The sequence below is a fragment of the Mustela lutreola genome, chromosome 3 (genome assembly GCF_030435805.1).
Source record: "Mustela lutreola isolate mMusLut2 chromosome 3, mMusLut2.pri, whole genome shotgun sequence".
NCBI classification, from domain to species: Eukaryota; Metazoa; Chordata; class Mammalia; order Carnivora; family Mustelidae; genus Mustela; species Mustela lutreola.
The window spans coordinates 193357611-193382918 of record NC_081292.1 but is presented as its reverse complement, the minus strand read 5'-3'; the positions used below and the strand labels follow the sequence as shown (position 1 = coordinate 193382918).

At 39.2% G+C, this 25308-nt stretch overlaps 1 protein-coding gene across 2 annotated transcripts in view; it reads left to right on the top strand.

Moving 5' to 3' along the window:
* ADAM23 (ADAM metallopeptidase domain 23) overlaps window positions 1-25308 on the top strand; it is a 177002-nt gene that overhangs the window by 119449 nt on the left and 32245 nt on the right. For both annotated transcript variants that reach the window (XM_059168273.1, XM_059168274.1), the window contains exons 10-19: window positions 4542-4613; window positions 6654-6817; window positions 7704-7788; window positions 8738-8828; window positions 11253-11301; window positions 13409-13508; window positions 16797-16868; window positions 17588-17677; window positions 18978-19058; window positions 24771-24821. In XM_059168273.1, coding sequence (XP_059024256.1) covers window positions 4542-4613; window positions 6654-6817; window positions 7704-7788; window positions 8738-8828; window positions 11253-11301; window positions 13409-13508; window positions 16797-16868; window positions 17588-17677; window positions 18978-19058; window positions 24771-24821 — 855 coding nt within the window. The remainder of the gene's footprint in view (window positions 1-4541; window positions 4614-6653; window positions 6818-7703; window positions 7789-8737; window positions 8829-11252; window positions 11302-13408; window positions 13509-16796; window positions 16869-17587; window positions 17678-18977; window positions 19059-24770; window positions 24822-25308) is intronic.

The window sequence follows — 25308 nt, the reverse complement described above, 5'->3', positions numbered from 1 at the left end:
TCCTGTAGAGCTGGTTTGGTATTTGCAAATTCTTTCAGTTGTTGTTTGTCCTGGAAGCTTTTAATCTCTCCTTCTATTTTCAATGATAGCCTAGCTGGATATAGTATTCTTGGCTGCATGTTTTTCTCGTTTAGTGCTCTGAAAATATCATGCCAGCTCTTTCTGGCCTGCCAGGTCTCTGTGGATAAGTCAGCTGCCAATCTAATATTTTTACCATTGTATGTTACAGACTTCTTTTCCCGGGCTGCTTTCAGGATTTTCTCTTTGTCATTGAGACTTGTAAATTTTACTATTATGTGACGGGGTGTGGGCCTATTCTTATTTATTTTGAGGGGCATTCTCTGAACCTCCTGAATTTTGATGCTTGTTCCCTTTGCCATATTGGGGAAATTCTCCCCAATAATTCTCTCCAGTATACCTTCTGCTCCCCTCTCACTTTCTTCTTCTTCTGGAATCCCAATTATTCTAATGTTGTTTCGTCTTATGGTGTCACTTATTTCTCGAATTCTCCCCTCGTGGTCCAGTAGCTGTTTGTCCCTCTTTTGATCAGCTTCTTTATTCTCTGTCATTTGGTCTTCTATATCACTAATTCTTTCTTCTGCCTCATTTATCCTAGCAGTGAGAGCCTCCATTTTTGATTGCACCTCATTAATAGCTTTTTTGATTTCAACTTGGTTAGATTTTAGTTCTTTTATTTCTCCAGAAAGGGCTTTTATATCTCTCGAGAGGGTTTCTCTAATATCTTCCATGCCTTTTTCGAGCCCGGCTAGAACCTTGAGAATTGTCATTCTGAACTCTAGATCTGACATATTACCGATGTCTGTATTGATTAGGTCCCTAGCCTTCGGTACTGCCTCTTGTTCTTTTTTTTGTGGTGAATTTTTACGTCTTGTCATTTTGTCCAGATAAGAGTAAATGAAGGGGCAAGTAAAATACTAAAAGGGTGGCAACAACCCCAGGAAAATATGCTTTAGCCAAATTAGAAGAGATCCAAAATCGTGAGTGGGGAGAAAGGGGATAAAAAGAGGTTCAAAAAGGAAGAAAGAAAAAAGAAAAAAAAAAAAAGAAAAGAATTTTTTTTTAAAAAAGAAAACACCTAAGAAAAATGTAAAAAAATATATATATATATTAGATAAACTAGTAAAAAATCGTTAAAAAAGAAAAAGGTAACAGTTAAAAAAAAAAAAAGTTTTACCCGAAGGCGAGAAAAAAAAAAAAAAAAATGAAAAAGAAAAAATTAAATTAACTGCAAGACTAAAAAAAATCACAGGAAAAAAGCCATGAGTTCCGTGCTTGGCTTTCTCCTCCTCTGGAATTCTGCTGCTCTCCTTGGTATTGAAACCGCACTCCTTGGTAGGTGAGCTTGGTCTCGGCTGGATTTCTTGTTGATCTTCTGGGGGAGGGGCCTGTTGTAGTGATTTTCAAGTGTCTTTGCCCCAGGCGGAATTACACCGCCCTTACCCGGGGCCGGGGTGAGTAATCAGCTCGGGTTTGCTTTCAGGAGCTTTTGTTCCCTGAGCGCTTTCCGTAGAGTTCCAGAGGACGGGAATACAAATGGCGGCCTCCTGGTCTCCGGCCCGGAGGAGCCGAGAGCCCAGGGCCCCACTCCTCAGTGCGCCCTCAGAGAACAGCGCCCAGTTACTCCCGTCTGCCTGACCTCCGGCCGCGCTCCGAGCTCACCGAGCCTGCGACCGGTTCAAGGTAACACGGAGCTGCGAGCTTACTGTCGGCTCTGTCTCTGTAGCCGGCTTTCCCGTTCCAATACCCGCAAGCTCTGCGACACTCAGACACCCCCGATCCTTCTGTGACCCTGCGGGACCTGAGGCCACGCTGACCCCGCGTGGGCTTCGCTCCGGTTTAGCCTCTGGAGCGATGTCCCTCCGCGGAACAGACTTTTAAAAGTCCTGATTTTGTGCGCGGTTGCTCCGCCGCTTGCCGGGAGCCGGCCCCTCCCCCCGGGGTCTATCTTCCCGTCGCTTTGGATTCACTTCTCCGCCGGTCCTACCTTTCAGAAAGTGGTTGTTTTTCTGTTTCCAGAATTGCTGTTCTTCTTCTCTTCGATCTGCCGATGGATTTTCAGGTGTTTGCAATCTTTAGATAAGCTATCTAGCTGATCTCCGGCTAGCTGAAGCAGTCTCAGCTTGCTACTTCTCCGCCATCTTGACTCCTCCCTAAATCAGCATTCTTGATTCCTTAGTCCTAAGCTTCTGTTTGCCTAGTCTTTCTTATTATTTTAAATGACACCTCTACTCCCCCAGCTATTCAAGTTCAAGGCCTAGGAGTCATCTTTAATTCTTCTCTTTCCTATTTTTCACATCCTATAACATCAGCACGTCCTGTGAACCCACTCACTTCTCTCTGCAGCTGTCCAGCCTTCATAATCTTTTACCTGGACTCTTGCTTCCATGCTTGACCTTTCTCATTCTCTTACCCCACAGCAGAGGGAGCTTTCTATAAAGGAAATCAGAGGCATGGAGATTACAAATATGAAATAAGTGAAAAACATCACAACAGCAAAAAAGACTTCATTTTATTAATTTTTAACTTGCATGTCCTATTTTCCCATGATCATTATTCTACAAAAAGAAGTCTCCAAAATGGACAAATTAATGTTCCGAAGCACAGTAAAGTTAATTGTCATTAGATATATAATACCACAGCCTTAGAATAGGGGTCAGTTGATATTTTTCCTATCTTTTTGTAATGTGTGCTTCTTAATGTTTTTATATTATTTTCATCACCCCAAAGGGACTTAATGTTGAGGCTTTTGCTTTTACTTTAAAAAATATCTTTGAAATTTTTTAGCATGTGGAATTTGCTGGACAACTTAAAACACTTAGCTCTTTATAGCAACTTCTTTGTGCAAGGTTTGAAAACCCTGTTAAAGTGCCCGAAGATACTTAGATCAATATGATGTTTTTGGCCCAGTTACATGCACAGATTGATGTTTACTATAAAAGAACACATGGAGACAGTTTGGATCAGATTATGATGCATGGAGACAGCAGTAACATCAAGTTTGAGTTCATTCTGAGTCCAAGTCCATTCAGGCCTTGATAATAGAACACTGCAGACTAGGTGGCTTGTGAATGACAGAAGTTTATTTCTCACCACTCTAGGGGCTGAGAAGCCCAAGATCATGGTACCAGCAGGCAGCGAGGACCTGCTTCCTGATTCATAGGTAGTACCTTGCTCTGTGCCCACTCCCTCTGCTACAAGGAGCAAGGGAGCTCCCTGGAGTTTCCTTTGAGGCACTCATCCCCGTCATTAGAATTCCACCTTATGATCAAAGTATCTCCCAAAGGTGCCACCTCTTAATACCATCATTTCAGGAGTTAGGATTTCAGCATATGAATTTGGGGGGATATAAACATTCACATTATAGTAAATCTTATAAATTAAAAATGGTGATAAATTAGTGAATACTACCAATAAGAGTACGGATTTTATTGCATATCTGTTATGGGTTGTCAGTGTATAAAGTATCATAAAAAATAAATACCAGGTATGTAAGCATGAAGACATATAATATTTGTTTTAAAAACCTACTACCAGGGGTAGAGAGAGAATGAAATGCAGGGAGCCTGACAAACTCATAGTGTGAAAGTGGGCAGAGGAGGAAAAAAAAGGATTTCTTGGATTTCCCAGTGTAGAACTGTTTTTATTCTTTATGAAAGATGTGTTATTTTAGAGATTATGATTAAAGACAGATTTTAAAGATCTATGGTGCAAATCTGATTCAGTAGTTTTGAGTATGTTTTCCTTTTTCCTCAGTAGAGGGCGTGATCCCCCTATGGTTTTCAATCAGTATTCAAATCAGTTTCCGATTGTCCTCTCGAAGACATACTGTTCAGTATTCTTTGCTAAAACCGTAGCCCTCCAGATCTTGTTATGGCATTATTTTATTGATTTATTTTTATTTATTTTCTTAAATAATCATAAATAACCATAAACAGTCTTAAAGTATCCATGCCCTTCATTTTTACTTTGGTCCCTCCTTTGTTCTGACTTGGAACAGTTGAAAGGCAAAGGCTCTGTTTGGCCTCCTTGGAGGAGACATTCTTCTGAAAGAATATATGAATGTGTATAAGAAATGCAATCTATATCATGATTAGTATCTAAAGTGTTGCCCAAGATATTTTCGTGATCTGTGTCTGGTCTTGAGTTTAAAGGGAGAAGCGTGTCCACTTGGGACTAAATTTCTTAGCTAAGCCCCTTGTAAACTGTGAAGGTTGTTTCAGTGAACACAAGAAGATTGCATTTGTAGTCATTAAGACTGAGTGAACAACTCATTTCTCAGGTGTAAAGGTTCTCACACAGATTTCTACAGATTCTCTCCATACTTGGAACTGGTACAGGTGTTTTAGATGGAGTTTTGCTGCCTAATAAACACCACCATATCCAATATGGTGGACTTCGAATTGTCTCTTTTTAATCCCCATATGTACTATTGCTTTCTTTGAAATGTCTGCTTTTTGATATGTGAAATTTACCATTAAATGATGATTTGGCAGTGACTGGTTTATCCTTTCCCCCGCCAGTATAAGAAGTATCGTTCTTCTCATGCACACACCAATAACTTTGCAAAGTCCGTGGTCAACCTTGTGGATTCTGTAAGTATCCCAGTTTTCTTGAACATACTTTTCCAAGATGGGATGGCTTATATTTCTTTGTTTACTTTTTACTTTAGTTCTTTCTTGGGCAAAAGTAAAAACACCATCCTTAAGCTCATCTGGCTAAGAAATTATAGAGTGTTCTGCTTCACAAAAAATAGTATTAACAGAGTTTGGGGGATGGTCATTCTTGGTATCCAAAAGATGCATTAGTTTTGCTTCTAAGTGATGTCTAGACCTCTTTGTCACCTAGAAGGTGACAAAGGACAAAGACACTAGAGAAAATTAACTGCTAAAAAGAGCATAATTTATACTTGATCTAGAGACTTTGTTACTGATGACCAATTGAGCTTATTGTCTTAAGTATAAGAGAGCTAATTGATTCAAGTGGAGTAGGTTTTTTTTAAGAACTGAGATTTATTTTCTTAGTAGTGAAGGCTTCAGATTTTATGTCTAGAGGACAATTAAGCGCAGTCCCCCAAATAAAATTAATTTGGAAGAGTAAGTTCTATATCTCCTTACAAAGACTTCTAGCTCTATAAATCATTCATACTGGTATTTTTTTCTTTCTCATTTTTAAGCTACAGAGAATAATGGTTAAGATTTTCTTCCTGTTCCATGATTTAGGTAGAATTACGTAGATGTGAACATTATTTGTTGTGTTCCAGTGAATAGTTCAGTTTGGCTGGTCCTAGATTAAATACAGCACACTACTTTGTTTTCTAATGTAAAGTGCTATTTTGTTCAGTTAAGTCTATTTTTACCTGATATTTATGGTATGTTCCCTCTTAACTGGGAAAAAACCACAACTTTTTATGAATTGCCAACTGTCTAAATGATACTTATCTCCTCCAAAGAACTGCCTTCGAAATAGTCCCCAAACCTTTCATCATGTAAATACTCACAACATGTCATACCTGTAGGCACAGTTGAGTAAAGGTGTAATACAGGCGGATGGGCAGAGTCTACCATATAGAGTTGGGACTGAAATTCTGAAAGCCAGTTTACACCTGGTTTATTAATCTTCTGTAATTTCAGCTCTTGTCAGCAGTCTTCTCAGAGGAGGCTATAAGTGAATATGGAAAAGAGAAGTTGCCAAAGCTGATGACTTGGTAACATCTCTGTGTTGGTCATTCTACCGTGATTGAACAGAACCACCTCTTGCAAAGTGGAATTTTTATTTTGGGTTGCCATGCAAGGTTCTGAAGCTGGCCAACTAATTTTTAAAAAGATATTACATTTAACTAGCTTGTTGTAAAATCATTATAGCCTCAGGTTGATTTAGGCATGATGATATTCCTTTTCTTCAGTGTGTTCAAAGATCACCCATTATTTTCTTAATTAGCTTGAAAATAGGACAGCATGACAGCAGTCTTTGAAATTGCTTAATTGTGTGAATTGTTTAGCTACTGGACCAAAAGTCAAGAAAGAGAACAGAAAAACAGTTTAAATATTGGGAGTAAGGCCACCAGTGAGGGGGAAGTGGGTGATATGAATCTGCTTTTCCTCTTTTGGCCCAAATCTAGGATTTCCTCCCAGTGTTCTTTTACATGTCATGGCAGAGGGCCTCCAAGGACAAGCCAGCCATGTTCCTGGGTACTGGTGCAAGGGTTTGATGGTCTGTTTCAATCCTGCAGGACTGACTGGTGGTACTGCACTTACTCAGAGCCAATAGGTCAGGCTCAAGCCACTCTTTGCGGGTGATTTTACTAACGCCTGCTCGGAATTTATATCCAGACTGTAGAATCTTGACATCCCTACTGTCCATCCCCTAGTGAGATGCCTGGCCAATGAATATGCTGATTTGGGATTAAAATAGTCTTGTAGGAGAAGCTGAATTTTGTGATTGTTTTTTCTTTTTTTTTTTGTCTTTATTTTTTTCTTGGAAATGAGAAAGTTAAGAACATTCTTTATGAGGAGCTAATTGTGGCCTCATGTTCTCCTCTCACCTCCCCTCCTGTCCTTCCACTGATTCTGAATCACTGATTGTGCATGTTTGACCCAGTGTTTTCCTCCTGCACCTGTCCTGTATACCCTCAGATTTACAAGGAGCAGCTCAATACCAGGGTTGTCCTGGTAGCAGTAGAGACCTGGACTGAGAAGGATCATATTGAGATCACCACCAACCCTGTGCAGATGCTCCATGAGTTCTCCAAATACCGGCAGCGTATGAAACAGCACGCCGATGCCGTGCACCTCATCTCGTACGTACCTGCAGTCTTTAGGTTGACATTGGCCTTTATCCCCTTACTGAATCTGTTAAGTTATACGTCAGTGTACGGATCTTGAATTGATTTCCTCTCTCTGGTTATATAAGTAGCAGGGAGGTAAGCTGTCTGGTGCTGGCATGGTGGTTCCATGGTCGTAAGATTTACTTTCGGAACATGTTCTTACTCTAACACTTTCCATCCTCCGGGTCAACTCATGATTCAAGGTGGCTGCTGGTGTACCAGCCTTTATTACAGGCACCAGGAATACAGGCAGGGAGGAGTGCAAAAGAGCTCTCTTTCCAGCTGAGTCAGGTCTTTTAAAGCATGCACATATCCATTTTACCAACGAATCATTTGCTGGCTCGTAGTCACATGCCACACAGAGCTGCAAGACCATTCAGGAAATACAGTCTTTGGAAGTGAACCATTGAATAAAATTGAGATTTTATCAGTGAGGAAAAGGATGACCATACTGTCTTTCGATATATTAGATGGATTTCTTCTCCATTCACAGCAAAGCTATTTTCAGACAGTCGTCCAGTGTTCTGTCCTGGAATCAAACCCACCAGATTCTTCCTTCCTTGCCTCACCTTATTTCCCTACTTCCTTGTCTCTCAGTGGATAGTCAGCAATGTATAATGATTTAGAAATGTATCGTAATTTATAATAATCAGCCAGTGCTTAGTAGGTGCTCAATTAATCTCAACTGAGATTTCTTCACATAACATAAATCTAAAGGTATTTAAAATATAATTTTCAGTTTCTTGAGGGAGAATGGCTTTGGGGTGTTCAGTGTAGAAGAGTGAGTAGGCATGTCTTGGGAGGGTATATATGATGGTCATTACATTGGTTTCCTGGAGCATTTCTTTTTTTTCTTTAGGCGTATGACATTCCACTATAAGAGAAGCAGTCTGAGTTTCTTTGGAGGTGTCTGTTCTCGCACACGGGGAGTTGGTGTGAATGAGGTAAATTTGATCAATTTCTTAAAGTAGAGCTTTATCTTTGCATCTGACCTCTTTCTTCCCTGTGGCCTAGTTTCTATCCCTCTTAGGCTTGTTTAAAATAACAATGACATAAGAATAAAGTATAGAGTGATTTATATTAGTAACTGGAACCCAAAGTGGTCTTTGGTGTTAGAAGAGAGGTATTGCTTCATTTCATAATTATGGCTTTTCATGTTTATCAGGCAAATGCATGCCAAAGATTGGTCCAGATATTTTTTTCACCTCTGTGGATAAACTTTTATAAACTTATTATTCCTTTCCTGATAATTTTAAGCTATAATGCTCTCCTACGCATGTTGGATTTAACTCAATTAAATCAAAGAGTTTATGATTATGTTTAATCAGTATTTTTGTTTTCTCTCTATATAAATTTTCCATCTTTATGCCTTCTACCTATCCCTCTGTAGAATTCATTGAAACAAATATTTCCTTAGTCTCTTTGTTTGGATTCTAGTACCCTCATTTATATCAAGGAAATGCTTACACCAGCTGGCAACAGCACCCAAAAAGCCAAACCAACTGTATCTAAACCCTGATCAATGCCAGAATATATTATACCAGCTAATCCCAAAAGCCAACATTCAGTCGAGACCTTTCTTGGCGTACCTGTAGTAAGTTGAGTTTATTCTTGGTTTGGTATGAGTTGAATCAGGGCATGGCCTTTTATGGCTTATATTTTATGTTTCCATGTGAGAGCATCAAGTTCTGAGAGACGTCACATAGGAAGAGAGGCTTTCTGCTTCTTGGGCCCAGTTGCAAGGAAGAAGTGATAAGGAGCATATGCCATCTTTTGATGCTGTGAGGCTCTACTTAGGGAACTGAGATGATATGTGGTGATGATTAAGAAATAATAACTAGCTTTGTGCACTCTCTCAAATGTCTCCCACACACTTTCAACTCTGAAAAACAGTATGGTCTTCCAATGGCAGTGGCACAAGTATTATCGCAGAGCCTGGCTCAAAACCTTGGAATCCAATGGGAACCTTCTAGCAGAAAGCCAAGTATGTACATTGACCTTCTTACTCACTTTCATGTGCCATTCTGTCTGTATAGTGCATGTCCAGTCATTAATAAATAAATGATTTTCATTCCTAAGTCATTAGAGCTTAATTGTAGTGTACCTCCTTCCTCTTCAAAAAGGTGATCAAATGAGCAACTGCAGGTAATTCGCAATCTGTTTGGGTTGTAGATATTCCCCTTTGAAATTCATAAAATCATACTCGCTTTTTTTAAGGGAGAGGGTGAGCTGTCACCCTCTGTGCTCTAAGCAGTGGAGTGTAGACACTAGGTGTCAAAAAAGTTCCTTTGGGAGTCGATAAGAAAGCAGCTGAATACTGTTACGCTGAAAAGAAATAAAAATAATAATAATAATAATGCAGCTGGATCTGGAAATAGCTTAGATCTAGTGTCAAAGAGGACCTCCAATTCTAATTAAACTTTCCCACCTACCTATCTCGGAACTCACCCACATGGTCCCATCAGGAAGTTTCAGGAAGAAGGCTCCCCTATAGGCAGCCCTGCTTTGAGGGCCCTTTAAGCCTGGAAACAGGTGGTAGAGGATACCCCTCTCATGGGCAAGTCATGCCAAGGGGAAATCCAAACAGGGCCTCAGATCCCATCCAGTAGGGAAATGCAGGAGTGAGTGCTCATGGCACTTTCTTCGTTAATCAGAGACAGGAAGATGGAAAGACAGGGCTGAGCTTCCAGTGGCCAAGTATCCAAAGCCCACAATAGTTTTAGGAATCCATGAAAAATTTCAATTTCTTTAAAAATCAGAATAAAATCCAACCTGGATTATATTTCTCTTTAGACCAACAAAGGAGTAAAATACAATTTCTAATACATTTCTTGTGGCATGGGGCAAAAGTGCCTCAGACCCAAAAAAGTCATAATGGGGTGCTGTGGACGGAAGGACCAAGGTATTCCCTCAAATTATTCTCTTAAGTGGAAGTCTGCTCCCCTCTGTGAAAATATCAGATGCTAAAAGTAAAGGTCTCCCTGCCCACCTCAGCTCCCCAAGGAAGAAAAGGACAAAAACCTTCTGTAACATTATCCTACATTTATTTTATACCTTCTTGGTGACTATCAAATAATTATCATTAATGCATAGTGTTAGGGAAATTTGAAACAAAATACATTTCCGGGGCTTCTCAATTCCCTTTATGGGTATATTAAGTCATCATTTGATGTGTATATTAAGTCTGGTGGCATTTAGCAAATATCCACAAACTTTCATTTATTGGAATCTTGCTCAGAGTATTTGCTTTCCAAGGAATCACATAGTACACATTAAAGGAGGTGTTTTGTGTTTCATCAGCTGAGATAGATGGCCTTAAAATCAGAAGGGAGTAGGGCCAGGTTTATGACCTTGATTGGGAACCCCCTGGAGCCTGAAAGAGGCCAGCGCTGGGGTCAGCTGGGAGATGTTATGGAGTTGGGTGAGGGGATGGGGTGAGAAGTAGGGGTTCAGGACCAATGCCTGGAGAAGGTCCTTCCTAAGATGTTTCATTCCTTCGTGACTTGTTTGTTTAGGTGGATAGTTCTTTAGTTCTGAACTTTGACTTTTAAAAAATCTATCTGGAAGCCTTTCTTTGAAAATATCTTTGTCTATGATAGAAAAGAGAATAGGAAAAAAAAATAAATGAACAGCCCATTAACAGTATCAGTATGTCAGTCTCTGGCATCTCGGTTGAGTTGGCGATTGTTGTTTAGTTTCAGTGACAATTTACACTTATATTTTAGAAAAGAATTCTCTTTTCCTAAAGCTTTGAGCATAGTGTTCTGCAAGTCCCTGGCCAAACCTCGCTTTGAATCTATCAAGTGATTTCTCCCCTGTAACTTCCAATGTGCTCTGTTGGGGGAGGTTTCAGGAATGATTCACGACATGTGTGCAGTAGAGCTTGACTGCTCACAGAGTGCGTGCTGGCGCTCATCTTGAGTGAGCCCTCGAACCACTCTGGGCGATAGGCAAAGAGGCTGTTCTCCATTTTCAAGGTGGAAACACTAAAACCCAAGAAATACTAGGTCATTTGCCTGCAGGACTTGCCTATCAGGGAGACCTTGAACTAGAACTCAGGTAGACCTTGGTCTAGAACTCAGGCTTTTCATTTCCAGATCAGGCTACTTTTCATTAAACATTAGAACTAGGAACTCAGTTGTGTTTTCTGAGTTACAAAAATGAAGAGAGTGACAGTTTGATATCTCGCCAGTTGTTGTCTTAGGAAATAACCTATACTTCTGGAAAGGATGTAAAGAAACATTGATTGAATGGAAATAGATTTTGTTTGGTGAGATTTCACATTCTGTATTTACGTGACATGGAATTGGTAATAAGGACTTACCTCAAAAGTGGAAATGCACATTAAAGATGTGACTTTTGTTGTTTTTCTTTTCTTCTGTTGCTTTTTATTATTTCATTGGACTAGAATGTGACTGCACAGAATCCTGGGGCGGCTGCATCATGGAGGAAACAGGGTAAGTTTTCATTATACATGCATTTGATTTATGCCTTTCACTGACATTGCCACATGTAAGTGCTACCCAGTCTCTTGGGTACTGGTCTTTTAGGCTCAGCACTCAGTGGAAGTTCAATCATAATTTTCTGACATTTTAAAAATGAAAGGACTGATTCACCTTATATTTTAATTTTTTATTTAAAGTTGTTGATAACAGTAAAGTATAATAACAACTTCTGTTTCTATTAACCTTTAGAAGAAGCCCATTCTTAAATGCTTCTAAGTTTAGTAGAGGCATTGATTTTTTTAGTGCACTTAGAATACAAGCTTGTTGTCTGCCTGAAGCAGTCGTGAAAATCAATTTCTTCATCAATTCATATTTTAAGGAACTCACAAATAAACATATGTGGTGTAGTAAAAATGGTGCCATACTGCTTATATAATCGATAGAGCTTTTTTCTTATTGAGACAGAATTATTGTGTCTGAAATAGGTATCATCTATTGATAGACATTTGAACATTTTCACACCTATCTTCTCTCTTCTTGTGAGGAGACTTTGAGAACTAGAGTCATGCCCGGGAGGGGTTGGGAGCCAGGGCCTGGAAACATCGCCCTCCCCCAACCTGGCTTCTGCCCCCATGAGAGCCACTAATCCAAGGCTCCCAAGCTAGAGCCCACTCCTACTAGATGGAAGACATTGTTTCACCCGTGTCTGTCCTGCTTCTTCTGCCCATGCCAGAGATCTGCTCAATATATGGCCCATTTCTGGTCCTTCTTTCCTGAGCGATCCCAGTGGCCGGAGGCCCTGACCTACTTGTACAGAGTCCCTTCTCTACGTTCCCACCAGGAGTCGGGCTCATGGGGAAAAGAGGAGTGTGAAAATGAGGATTTGCAGAGATGTCAACAATTCTGCCTGTTGCTTTAGAATATATGTTTCTAGAAATGCACTTTAAACCTGAAACCGTTAACTTTCATGCTCCCCTACTGTTCTGCCATAGTTTGGTAAAATTATGGCTTAAACAGCATTTTTGAGGACTATTATAGGAAGGTAATGCCATTTATAGTGTTGCTTCTAGAAGGAGGCATTTTCTGTCTTCTAAACTCCTGATTTCTGAATGAATTTTTGGACTGGCCACTGGAGGATAGAAAAAAAAAAAACTAAAGTTAATATATATATATTTTCTTGAGTACACATTTCTACATAGTCCCTTTAAGAGATCACTGTCAACAATGGCAAAACTTTTTCCTACTTGCATATACTACCCTCATGCATCAGGATACAAAAAACTTTTGGATTGCATCCTAAAATCAGTGGCCTGTTGTTACTCTCAAATCAAGTACTATGAAAAATATGCCCGAAGAATCAGTGTGTATGACTCAGCTTCGTCTTAATCATGTGTATAATATTTCCCTATATACTGACGTAGAGATAGTAATTGGATCAATTAAATCACAAAAAGGCTCATATCATATTCCTAAGTCATGAATATATTTGAAGTTGTGCCCGAGAAGCTATAACCTAATTCTAATTCAGAAGGAGCTGACCCTCATTCTGTTTGTACTAAGTGTATATGCGCTAAAAACACGCATACATATATATGTATATGTATATTCATGCATGTATATGTGTGTGTGTGTGTGTAGTATAATACTTTAGAACTTGTGGTCTCATGGGTGGTGCTGCAGCTGCATTATGTAATCTTTACTAGATTGTCACAATTCCTTCCTCCAAAGTAAAATCTAATAGGTTCCTTTGCATCTTTTATTCAGGACAGAGGCAAAAAAAAGTGCTTGCTTTACTGACAGAGAGCAAATAAAAATGACCACACTTTACAATATAGCCTAGGTGGCGAAGCTTTGTGAAAAGCTTTCCAAAACCCTTCTAATAGAAGCCCAGGCTGCTGAGGAGCTTATAACCTGGCTCCCAATCTGTGGTTTTCTTTGACGATCTGTTTTTGCAAATTCTACCACACATACTTATTTGGCAAATTTGAACATAAATGAACCCGTGCAGAATCGTCTAGGTCCAGAGTGAACATGTTGCTCTAATTCACGGGTTCTAATTTTCTTCTCTGATGACTGCTTTTGGAAAATTATTTACATAATTGATTTTTTATTTCCTCAGGGTGTCTCATTCCCGAAAGTTCTCAAAGTGCAGCATTTTGGAATATAGAGACTTTTTACAGAGAGGAGGTGGAGCCTGTCTTTTCAACAGGCCAACAAAGGTTAGTAACTCAGGAAGTGTAATTATTTCTTTAATTTTTTTTTTTTTACTACTAAGAAATTTGTTTAATGTACATAATATTCATGAAAGCAACATAGCCCTAGAAATCATATACACCTCAGATCTGCTCACAATCATCAGTCACATATCTCTTACGGGAAAAGATTGAAAAGCCATGTTTGCATTTTACTCAGTGGGAAATGTTGAAAAGTAGCTCATGCCTTAATAAATGAGATGCAAATATCTTTTTATATGTCTTCACATATCTTTTTACAGTGGAACACTGGAAAATGCCAGATACTTGTCTTGGAAAACAGGTCTTTTGGGGAAGAAGGGGATTTGTCAGTCTGATTAGTATTTAGTCATAAAAGCCATTATCATGTGAAATCTGATCCTGTGTAAATGAGTGACAAAACCATAGTTTTGCTGCCGTGAGTCTCTGATTTTTCAGCGCTAGTTGTACCCCTCCCATTTCATCCTCCAAACAAAGAAACAAACATACTTCAATCAAAGTATCTTTGAAATTTACATGTTAGGATTTTCAACCTGCTGCTTAGAGATTGTGGGTTAGATTAACATATATCGCTTTAATCTGTTTCCCTGACGAAAATTCCATTTTCCATTGACATTCTCTCAAAGAATACAACTAGTTCCTTGGCTTTTTTTCTTTTCTTTTTGAGTGGTCTATTCTCCTATCTAGGATATCTAGATTATAGATATAGATATAGATATAGGAAATACCCACAGAAGCTAGCCAAAAGACGGTCCAAAGTATTTATGGATCTCATAAATGCATATGCATATTTATTATTTATTATATATTGTCTCTTTATGTGGGAAGGTCCATGGTATCAACTGTCATCTCATCAAAATTCATATATGCATTGTTACAATCCTTATCCATTAATTCCTTAACTCAAAAAGCTCTGAAAATTGAAGTCTCTTTTATGAGTTTGCAGAAAACACATCAGGCAGTAAAACTTCTCTTAGACTAAAAACCTTTATTACCCCTCATAGTATAAATATTCGTAAGTATTGCTGCAGAAATATAAATGTTTGTGATTAAAGGGTATGCACCAGGCTCCTCAGGGCTATTACATAGAATGTGCATCATACCTTTCTACAATCTAGCAAAGCCAGAATTTTCAAACTCACTGGCTACAAAGCTTTTGCATAAGGCACTGTAGAACTCTAGTAACATATTTGGAAATGAATTATTCAACAGGCAGAAAAAGCAGGATTGCTGCTAATTAGCAGACAATATAGAAATTCTAACATTGCACATTTCATGTTTCTTTTGAAAATACTTCTTCGTAAGTCAAATATAGTCCTTTTGCTATACAAAATGTGTAATCCTTTATAAATTGAGAGAGTAATGAAATCATGTTAACCTTAAGGAAAAATAATCACTGACTAATGCGTGTAAATGACAGAATAATTTACTCCTATCCTCATAATTAAGTGATACTTCTGTAGTCAGGCGATGTTAGTTGGATGCCTGACATCTGTATAAAATCTCAGTGAGTCTGCAGGAAAAAGAAACGGGAATAAAGTGACCTTGCAATCATTAAATTCAGCTGTCTGCCTTTCATGGCATTGACCCTCAGAACAGAAATCTGAAAACTTCCAAGTGTTCACAATGGGGGAAAGGAGTAGTAATGAATTGATGGGAGCTGCTGGCATTAACGAGTTGAAGTTTCCACGACTCATCTCACCTGCCTCGTGTCTCACCAGCCAATCAGAAGTATTGTGCCTGAGAGCACAACAGTGAGTCCTAAGGTTTCTAAGTGTGTGTGTGGAAGGATCCATCATTAGATTTCTGAAACTGCCTGTCAGTAGAAAGAAAACTGTTCAGGTAACTTGAAAACTAAATAAAAATAATGATACATCTTCAATTTTAAAAGTTAGTAAATACGGATTTTTTTTTAAGCTACGTGGTAGAATGAATTTTTTTTAAAGGCCCCTGTGTATTCCAGTGGAATAATTTGTACGTATGTATCAAAGAACTGACATTTTTTTTCTAAGTGCTTTTCATCAATGAATGTGCGCATGTGTGACTCACGTGTTATTTTCCACATTATCTGCATGCCTCTTTTTTCTGTGCCGTGGGATCCTTCCCACCTGCTGTGTTTTCCACCCAGTTTGTGATCAAGGCCTGCTGCTGGTTGGAAGAAGGCTCCTAAGAGCGAGATCTCGCAGTTGGTTCCACGGGAGGCCTGAAGGAAGTGCTAGCCCTGTTCCAGTCCGAGCTTCCCATTTCTATTTTCTCCTGCCTGCTGATCCAATACCACAGAGATTAGGACTGTTGATTTCACTCATTGGACTTTCCTATGGAGGAGTCTCACCCAAGTACCCTGGAGAACTTTCTTGCTTTGAATAAGAGTTTTCTTTCCTGGAAGTGGACGGATAATCGGGTTGGCCTCGGTGGAAGGCAACCCTTCCTTGGGGCTTCTAGATGAGAAGTCTCTCTTGCCCTCTCATATTCCTGTCTTTGAGCGTTTGGGTTGGAATGTGCTGTTCCAGTCCTCATGTAAGAGTAATGGGCATGCAGAGGGAGATCTTGCCCCAGCTGAGGGAAAAAGGAATGTTTCTCATAAATGCTCAGCTGCCTCCACAATTGGCTGCAATATAGGTTGTCTGGCAGGGAAGTTCATAGCTCTAGTGGAGTGCATTATTCTAGAAATTCGACTCCTCCAGTGTTCCAGGAATGATTGAAAGATTTCTATACCTCCGTGAATATGTCTGCACATTTATTTAATATACTTTAGACAGGATAGATTTCTTTTCAATGAGAATGATGGGCATGGATTTCCAGCGGCACCTCTTCTACAATTATTTGCATTTCCTTGACTGTATTCATTACATGTGGCTATGACTGAACCATTTTATCTGTTTGACAATTTTTATGTTTTCTCAGCTGCCTGGAGAGAAGTCAGTAAATTAGGTATCTGTGAGTCTTAGCATCGCATCTGAGCTCCATTAGCAAATGTAATAAATGATCTATTCCTTTTGATAGCTCATTTCCATTAATAAGTAATTCTAATGGTAGAGGTCATCTCTGGAGCCCACCTCCAGAGAATCCTCCCAGAAATACTACCCATAGGGTTATTCGAAGTGTTATTAATAAGTGAACAGTGTTACCACACAGACATCATTTGTAAGATGCCGTTAACAACAGATCACAGAAAAATGGCACATGATTACAGGACCCTGTATGTAGCCCTATTTGCGTGTTGATTTTCTGTGATAAATTAAAATGTTTTTCCTTTCTCTTCCTAATCTCTTTTAGCTATTTGAGCCCACGGAATGTGGAAATGGATATGTGGAGGCTGGAGAGGAATGTGACTGTGGTTTACACGTGGTAGGTATAAGAGATCCTTCCCGCCTTTAGCGCAGCTCCTCCCCAGAGCAAGCAAGAATAGCAAGAAGTCTACAGGGTGCTTCTCTGGGGTCTTACTGTCTATCTTTCTCATGTCTCTCATCAGTGCTTAATCCCAGCTCAGACATGTTAGAATTCATCATGTCCCTATGACCTAGTTTGAAAAAAAACCTAATAGATTCTTCTAATCAAATCTCCTACCTCTTAAAAATTCATAGTCCATATTCATCCCATTCAACTATTATCAAATCACAAAATAGTCTTTCTGTGGTGTGTATTATTTTTGTCTTTATGAAACTAGATGAGTTTGGGAGCCCCTGCCTGGCTCAGTCAGTAGAGCACATGACTCGTGGTTTTGGGTTTATGAGTCCAAGCCCCATGTTGGGTGTAGCAATTATTTAAAAATAAAATATTTTTAAAAAAGAGTCTTAAGAGTATATTGGAACTGACTGAAGGTGAGGCGCCTGCTAAGAAATAAGCTAACTTTTTGGTAGGGAAGCCCTTTCACAGAAGATCATACTTGGCTGAAAAATGTGGCAGGAAGGAATATTATCATTGTTTAAAGTGATGACTTCCTGAAAATATTTGCTTGTTATTGTTTAAGTCTCCTCATGTGGATTATACGTACATCCCGTGTGGAGAGTGGGCTGAAAGACCAGCCTGTAAGCTTTCTCACTTACGCACGTGAATGTTCCCTCTAGGAGTGCTATGGACTGTGCTGTAAGAAGTGCTCTCTCTCCAACGGGGCCCACTGCAGCGACGGGCCGTGCTGTAACAATACCTCATGTCTCGTGAGTCCCCGGACACTTCCGTCTTGTTGGCTAAATCTCTCACAGTGTACACAGAGCATTTGTAGAGCTTGCCAAACATTTGTTGATTGGCCTGTGCTTTCGCAATTGTGTAGCATCAGTAAAGCTACCTAAATTCTGTGGGTCAAACCCTTTACCTTTACCAGGATGCACTGTCAACTATCCTGTCCTTCAGCGCCCCCTTAAGAAAATATACGTAAACTCCTTCCAAAATAAACATTGAGAGTTGTCCTGCTAAGGCAGATAAAAACCTCATTGAATGACGGAATAAATGGTTGAATAGAAGAGGTGCAATTCCTGCGGTCTTTTTAATAATATGACCTACTTACAACATTTTTCTTTAAATTTACTGCTATGTATATGTACATTTATTTTGGACCATGAACCTCAAACCTAGTGCTCACATTTTTTATGCTTGATTTTTTAAATCCCCTATAAAGGCAATAAAGCTACATAAAGAAGTAATCTACATGTGTATATTTATATGCATATATATGCATCTTATGTGTGTATGGACATAGTTTGCTTTTATCGGTAGAACCTCTAGTCAATTCTTAAGAAGTCGTTCATTAAATCTTCCTTTTTCTCATTTACAAAATCTCTGGTATTCCTTATAACCATAATGTTACATTATTTTATCCTTATAATCATAAAGTTACATGATTTTATTATTTTATTCTGTACCAAGAGGTATTAGGCATTATGGTACTTTAAGAAATTCTAGATTAGTTGCCTTATGCCCCCCCCCCCAGATTATAAATTGCTTGACATCAGTGATCTCTTTTCTTCATCTTCCACCCATTCCCTCAGTGTGACTGGTGTCACTGAAAGAAGTTCATATGAATTCTCTGAAATTTGATTGTATGTATTTAGCTAAAGCACAATTAAGATCCAAGCTAATAGGGACAATTAGTGAAGGTTGGGTGTCTCTGTCAATCTTCAGAGAGATCTTAAATGTCTATATTTTAGTGATTTGCTCTTCTGTTTTAAGCCATACTGCTCTATCTTCTTTACAGAATTGCTGTTACCTTGTTTTCCAAAAGTAATACTCTGAGACCATGGGTTTTAAAATATGAACATTTAATGCCTTGGTTAATGACTCATATTTACTACAAAGAGTGGTATCTGGGCCTTGACTCTGTTCTGCAACCAGCTTGCTAATTCATAAAAAGAGTGTGGTAATGGCTTTGGGATAGTATGTGAATTATTGGTGAATATAACAATGCTGGGTATTTGAAATACCAATTAACAGTAGCTCCTAATATTGAATTTTGATGTGCAGTTTCAGCCACGAGGGTATGAATGTCGGGACGCTGTCAACGGGTGTGATATTACTGAATATTGTACTGGAGACTCTGGCCAGGTATGACAAACTTGAGTTTTTAAATAATACATTTTACTTGCAAGTTTTGTACACATTGGAAAGCTTTCAGTTGGGCTACATGTGTGAATATGATTATTTGGTTTCTTTGTTTTTTGTTTTGTTTTACTTTATTTTCTAGTAATTTCTAGATCTTCAAAATGTCTTTATTTTAGGAATATTTATTGTGTTTCCTGGACCTAGATCTCTTTTTTCCTCCAAATTTCCGCTTCATAATTAGTTTCTTTATATTGTTTCTACCCAATGAATTGATTTTTTTTTCTGTCCCCACATCTAAAATAGCATATTCACACTGATGAAGAAATTAATGTACTGTTTTCAAACATTTTTAAGCCACCAAACCCTTTCTTTTAAGAAAAAAAATTGGTTGGATGCCCACTGTAGAAAGCAGAGAACAAGGAATACTGCTCTGATTAAAGAAGGGACCGGGAGCAGGTGTCCACCTCTCTTGGTTCTGTCACCAACTCTCCCCCACTGGCAAGGTCCTAGCATCATGCCCCCTATTACTATAACATAATTAATGTTGTCTACTAGCATTCCTTCTTTATATAATTCTTATGTTTTAGAAATTTAAATCACATTATTTTTGAGTCTTCATTTTTCATTCAAATGGACTTTTGCTGAGCACCTGCTGCGTGCCAGGCAAGCACTGCTGTAAATGTTGGGATACGGAAGGGAACGAGATAGTCAAGGCCTTGCACTTGTGGAGCTTACATTCTGCTGGGTGGAGAAGTAAGTTAACAAAAACATCTGGTGGTGCTAAGTGTAACGTAAGGTAGTGTGGGATGTGGGGTGGGGGGCTTTAGTTGGGGTGCGCAGGTGTATTTTCCTGGAGGACTTGGTATTTATTTATTTATTTATTTTTATTTTTATTTATTAATTTTAAAGATTTTATTTATTTATTTGACAGACAGAGATCACAAGTAGGCAGAGAGGCAGGCAGAGAGGCAGGCAGAGAGAGAGGGGGAGGCAAGCTCCCCGCTGAGCAGAGAGCCTGATGCGGGGCTCGATCCCAGGACCCTGAGACCATGACCTGAGCCGAAGGCAGAGGCTTAAACCCAATGAGCCACCCAGGCGCCCCAGGACTTGGTATTTAAATAGAAAGGCACAGAAGGAAGATCTAGTCTGAAAACAGCAAGTAAGGAAGCTTGGCTTCTTCAAGAAATGGAATGAGAGCAGGAATTACTGAAGAGTAGTGGGGGAAAAAATCAAGAGGAAGTCGGGAATCATGGCAGTTAGGGAATAGGTAAGAATTTTGAATTTCATTCTACTTTTATTTTTTATGACTTCAAAAACATGTTCCTGTACCATTCCACAGTTTTTATAAATACGCTTTTTACAATTGCATGAGTCTGTCATGTGGATTCATTAGTTGACTTGGGACTTGTTATTCATTGGGGGATATTTAGGTTGTTGGCGGTTTTTCATTATTATGATTCATATGGCAGTGAAGATCTTTACGAGTATTTCTTGTTCAGGGTTTTCTCCTTAGGGTAAATGGCCCAGAAATGGAGTTGTCTTTTGCCGGGTATTATGGTTTCCAAGGGGCTCCCCATAATAGAATACGGTTGGAGGTCAAAATACCATCTTTCATTTTGAATGTGGCCAAGTTGAAAGCTGTAACTTGGTGTGAGAGCTAAGTGAGCTTCTTTATAGATCCTAGATTCAGGCTGTAGGAAAAGCTTATTGACAAAAGTAGGTCTTGAATGACTTCTCCTTGCAGGGATGGGCCCTTGTCTTACATGTCTTGGAGGAGCAGTGAGGGTAGTATGATTTATGTCGCTAGGCAAGAGGAGAATGGCAGAAGCGAGCCAAAGGGCTAGTAATTCTTCCCAGGTTGGTCAGTCATTCAGTCACTCTACCTGGCTCGGGTCGGCGGGGGGCGGAGTAGCTGGAGGGAGGCTGAGTTCCCTTCACTGGGAAGGAACAAGATTAGGGGGAGACAAAGGTTTCTCACTAACCTTTTTGAACATTCTTGATATATTTTCTGAGATTCAATTCTCCGGGACACTTTTAAGGATGTGATACAGTGAAATATGTTCACACTGTTCTGTATTGATTTTTATGCATATCTGTTTCTTCTATTTAGATATGTAAATAGGTTTCTTTGCGTTTTCCTAGAATATAGTAAAAGTGTTAGAATTGTGGGTTCTGTGTTTTGTGCCAAGTTTTATGTTTTGTGACAATCCTGGTGTGCTGTTTCACTGAGTTCTATTTTTCGTTTTGTAGAATACTACTATTCTTATACCCATCATATATGGTTTGGGTTCTGTGTGTTCAGCTATTTTCGAAGTACAGTTTTTTCATTTCAGCCTTTCATTCCTGACTGGAAGTGAGGTTTTTTTTATAATGAGGGCTCTGTGTTCAACTTAATAGTCTACTGTCTAAATTTTTAAAACATTTTTTTAAAGATCTTATTTATTGGAGAGAGAGAGTGGGAGTGAGAGCAAGAGCGAGCAGGCTCAGAGAGGGAAAGGGACAAGCAGGCTCCGCACTGAGCGTGAGCCCAAAGTGGGGCTCGATCTCAAGGCCTTGAGGTCATGACCTGAGCCGAAATTGAGAGTTGGATGCTTAATCAACTGAACCACCCAGGCGCCCCAAATGTTTTTTGCTTCATGTATGTAAGGTGGAAATTGAGCTGTTAAATGAATTTCTCAGTGGTATATTAGAATAACATGTTCTTTTAGCAGTAATTTCCTTATAGGACCAGAATGTGCCTGAAATAGATAATTGGAGTAGAGGGAGTTAAGATTCCCCAGAATTCTTCTGCTTTGTAATAGACAGTGAGCCTTGAATTTAATGATACTAATTATGATTAGGAAGAAGGGGATCTCAGAGACTATCTGCATCTTTGAGAATCGGCACCATTGGCAACACTATGGCTTTTTGCCTTGTATCTCACGTCTTTGCTTTATTTTGATATTAGCCTTTACTGAGGTCTCTGAGCTACTTTTTAAATTCACAGTTTATCACAGAATAAACAGTACTTGTGCAACTGAGAGAAATCCTTGGCAAATGATACTGGATGATATAATAAAGGTATTTTTGAAAGCTGTGGGAAATGTGTCTTTGCTGCGATATATGGTGACATAACACAATTAAAAATAAGCACATTTAAATGCTACTGCACTGTTGAAGCCTGCCTCCCGTGAACTTTCCTGCACAGCCTGAAACCGGGGGCTGGAATGGCATTTAGAGACTGAATCAAGAGCTCTACTCACAGGCAGAATAAAGCACACAAATTTATGGTTCTTCTGTTTTAAATGTCCCCAGAGAATGTAAGACATTCCATAATTTCCCATGTTAAATATTTCAGTGATAAGCAACTTGCTTTTATTATCCTATACAAAAAATAAATGGATTAGAAATCTTGCATGTTGCTACAACAGTTTATAATTGGGGCTTTTTTTTAATTAATAAAAGTTCTACAAATGACTTTTTTATTGAAACATCACAAAAGCCAACTGTGATCAATTAATTTTAGACCCTGATATACCTATTCCAGTAGCAACATTTCTTTTGAATTTTTGTTGAGTGTGATTGTATCGGTCTTGGAGTAAGTGAATAATTACTGTTAGTTGATGAATAAGATACTGATTGCATTTGGAGTAGATTTGGTTGGATGAAGAAGGCCACAAGGATCTGTGTTTCTGTGCTGTTGGCCCAGTAGGCCAGGTTTTGGTACTGATAATTATGTCTTTGAATAGTCACCATCAGATTGATTGAAAAGCTGTCAATGAAAGCTTATATGAAAGTCTTTAGAAAGATGTAGAACTAAAGCATTTTATCTCAAAGTGTTCTTTTGTGAGTTAGTGCTTCTTAGCAATTACAAATTCTAAATTAGTTCTATTACCTTTCTGTAGTGAACCTGATAAACAGTTTGATATGTGCCGAACAGAGTAACATTTTTAAAGAAGATTTTATTTATTTATTTATTTGAGAGAGCACAAGTTGCAGGGAGGGCCAAAGGGAAAGGGAGAAGTAGACTCCCCTCTGTGCAGGGAGCCTGATGCAGGGCTCGATTTCAGGACCTCGAGATCATGACCTGAGCCAAAGGCAGGCAATTAACCAACTAAGCCACCCAGGCACCCCAGAACAGAGGAGCTTTAATTGTGTCTGTGTGGGTCATTCATTTATTTATCCAGTTAGCCAACAGTAAATGAGCACCTCCTCCATAGCCATGGAGCCCAGATTTGTTCTAGATGCGATGGGGGCAGCAGGGAACAACACATACCATCCCTGAGTGTGTGGAACTCACATCGGGATGCGGACCATAGACAAACAAATAAGTAACATATATGAGTAAGAGGTGGTAAGTCCTATGGAGAAGAAAAACACCCAGGCAATGGGGAACAGAGAAGGCCAACATGGGAAGAGTTCCAGTTTTGAGAGCAAACCATGTGGAAACCTGGGGGAAGATTGAAGGAAGAGCAGGGCAAAACCATAGGGTAGAAGCATGCGTGGCACATTCCCAGAGAGTCAGCTCGGTCATGGCAGAGCATGGATGGGGTCAGAGAGAGGATGGATTGGGACGGAAATATGCCTATCATGTTGAACTCTGACGTCCATTGAGGACTTTGGAAAGCCATCAAGCAGAGGGGCAGTGTGATGTGATTTATGTTTTTAGAAGGACGCTCCAGTCACTGAAACAGATGAGGGCAGAAGCAGGGTCATCAGCTGAAGGTTGATGCACGATTCAGGTGAGGAATGATGGCGGATTGGACTGGGGGTTGGCAGTGAAAACGGAGAAAAGTAGTCAGATGTGATTCTGGTTGGAAGGTAGACTTCGTAGGATTTGTTGGCCGACTACAAGAAGGGTGTGAGGGAAGGAGAGACACAGAGGCTTCATGGTTTGGGGTCTGACCAACGGGAAAAGCAGAACTGTCCTTTACTGAGAAGGCAAAGACTCTGGGAGAGACTGTGGTGCATATTACTGTGTTTCTTCCTCACTTGCTTTCCCTGTATATTGCTTTTTCTTTGCATATTTGCTTTGAACACTGTACTACAGAGCCTTTGACTTGAACCATCTCCAATTCTCTCAAATGTGGCAAATTAAGTGCATGGGGAGCAAAAATTTTAATTCATTCAGGATGATGTTTGGGAAAATGAAGTGTACTTTTAAACAAAGACTCGATAAGTGGACCTGGAAAGAGAAATAACCATCCCATCACAATTGTTTTAGTAGCACATCAGAGAGGTCAGAGATGTAACAGAGATGAGCACTCACATTGAGTTGAAAGAGTGTTTCTTCTTTTTCAGTAATGTGACCTAGAAGTGAGCGTCAGGGGTGTCAAATGCAGATTTGACATTTCCCAGGTCCGAGAAAGGTCCTGTGAGTTAGAACCCAAATGTGTCTACTCCTACATAACAAGCTGATTCATGCCCTTCGTTGTCCATTTTAATTCCTTCTGCTTTTGACTCTGTAGCCAAGTGAATGCAAGCTCCTATTCTAGTCCACCTCAAGGAAGACAGAGAAATAAAAAGTACTCACTGTATGGATGAATTTATTATTTTTACCAATAGTAGAAGAAATTGTTTGGATAATCTGTTTAAGAGGTTACTTATGTTTTTCTAAACATTCCCAATTATATATTCACCATGCTTCCTTTTTTTTTTTTTGCATTTTCATAAATTATACACATAATGTGAAAGTACTTATGTTGAACATTAACAAAAAACATTCTATTTTTTCAGTGCCCACCAAACCTTCATAAGCAAGATGGATACGCATGCAATCAAAATCAGGTATGCTGAGCTATAAGTTTTTTCTTTTTTTAAGATTTTATTTATTTATTTGAGAGAGAAGGAGAGAGCATAGCAGGGAAGAGGGAGAAGCAGGCTCCCCCATGAGCAGGGAGACTGATGTGGGACTCGATCCCAGGACCCCAAGATCATGACCTGAGCCAAAGGCAGTTGCTTAACCAACTGAGCCACCCAGGCATGCCAGGCTATAAGTTTTCGATGTAATTTTAAAAGGACTAGTTTGTGAGGGTTTTTTTTTTCCTTCTGATGAATATATTTTTGAAGGGAAATGACATCTCAGAGAACCATACATTATTGTCATGGACTTCCAATTCGAGGTGACTTCATGACATATCAAATACTAAATAGAGTATGATATTAAATTCTGGTGACTAAATATAGAATGATATTAAATTCTGGTTACTAAATATAGAATGATATTAAGTTCTGGTGACAAATTGTCCAGAAGGCAAGGGAAAAAATATAATGA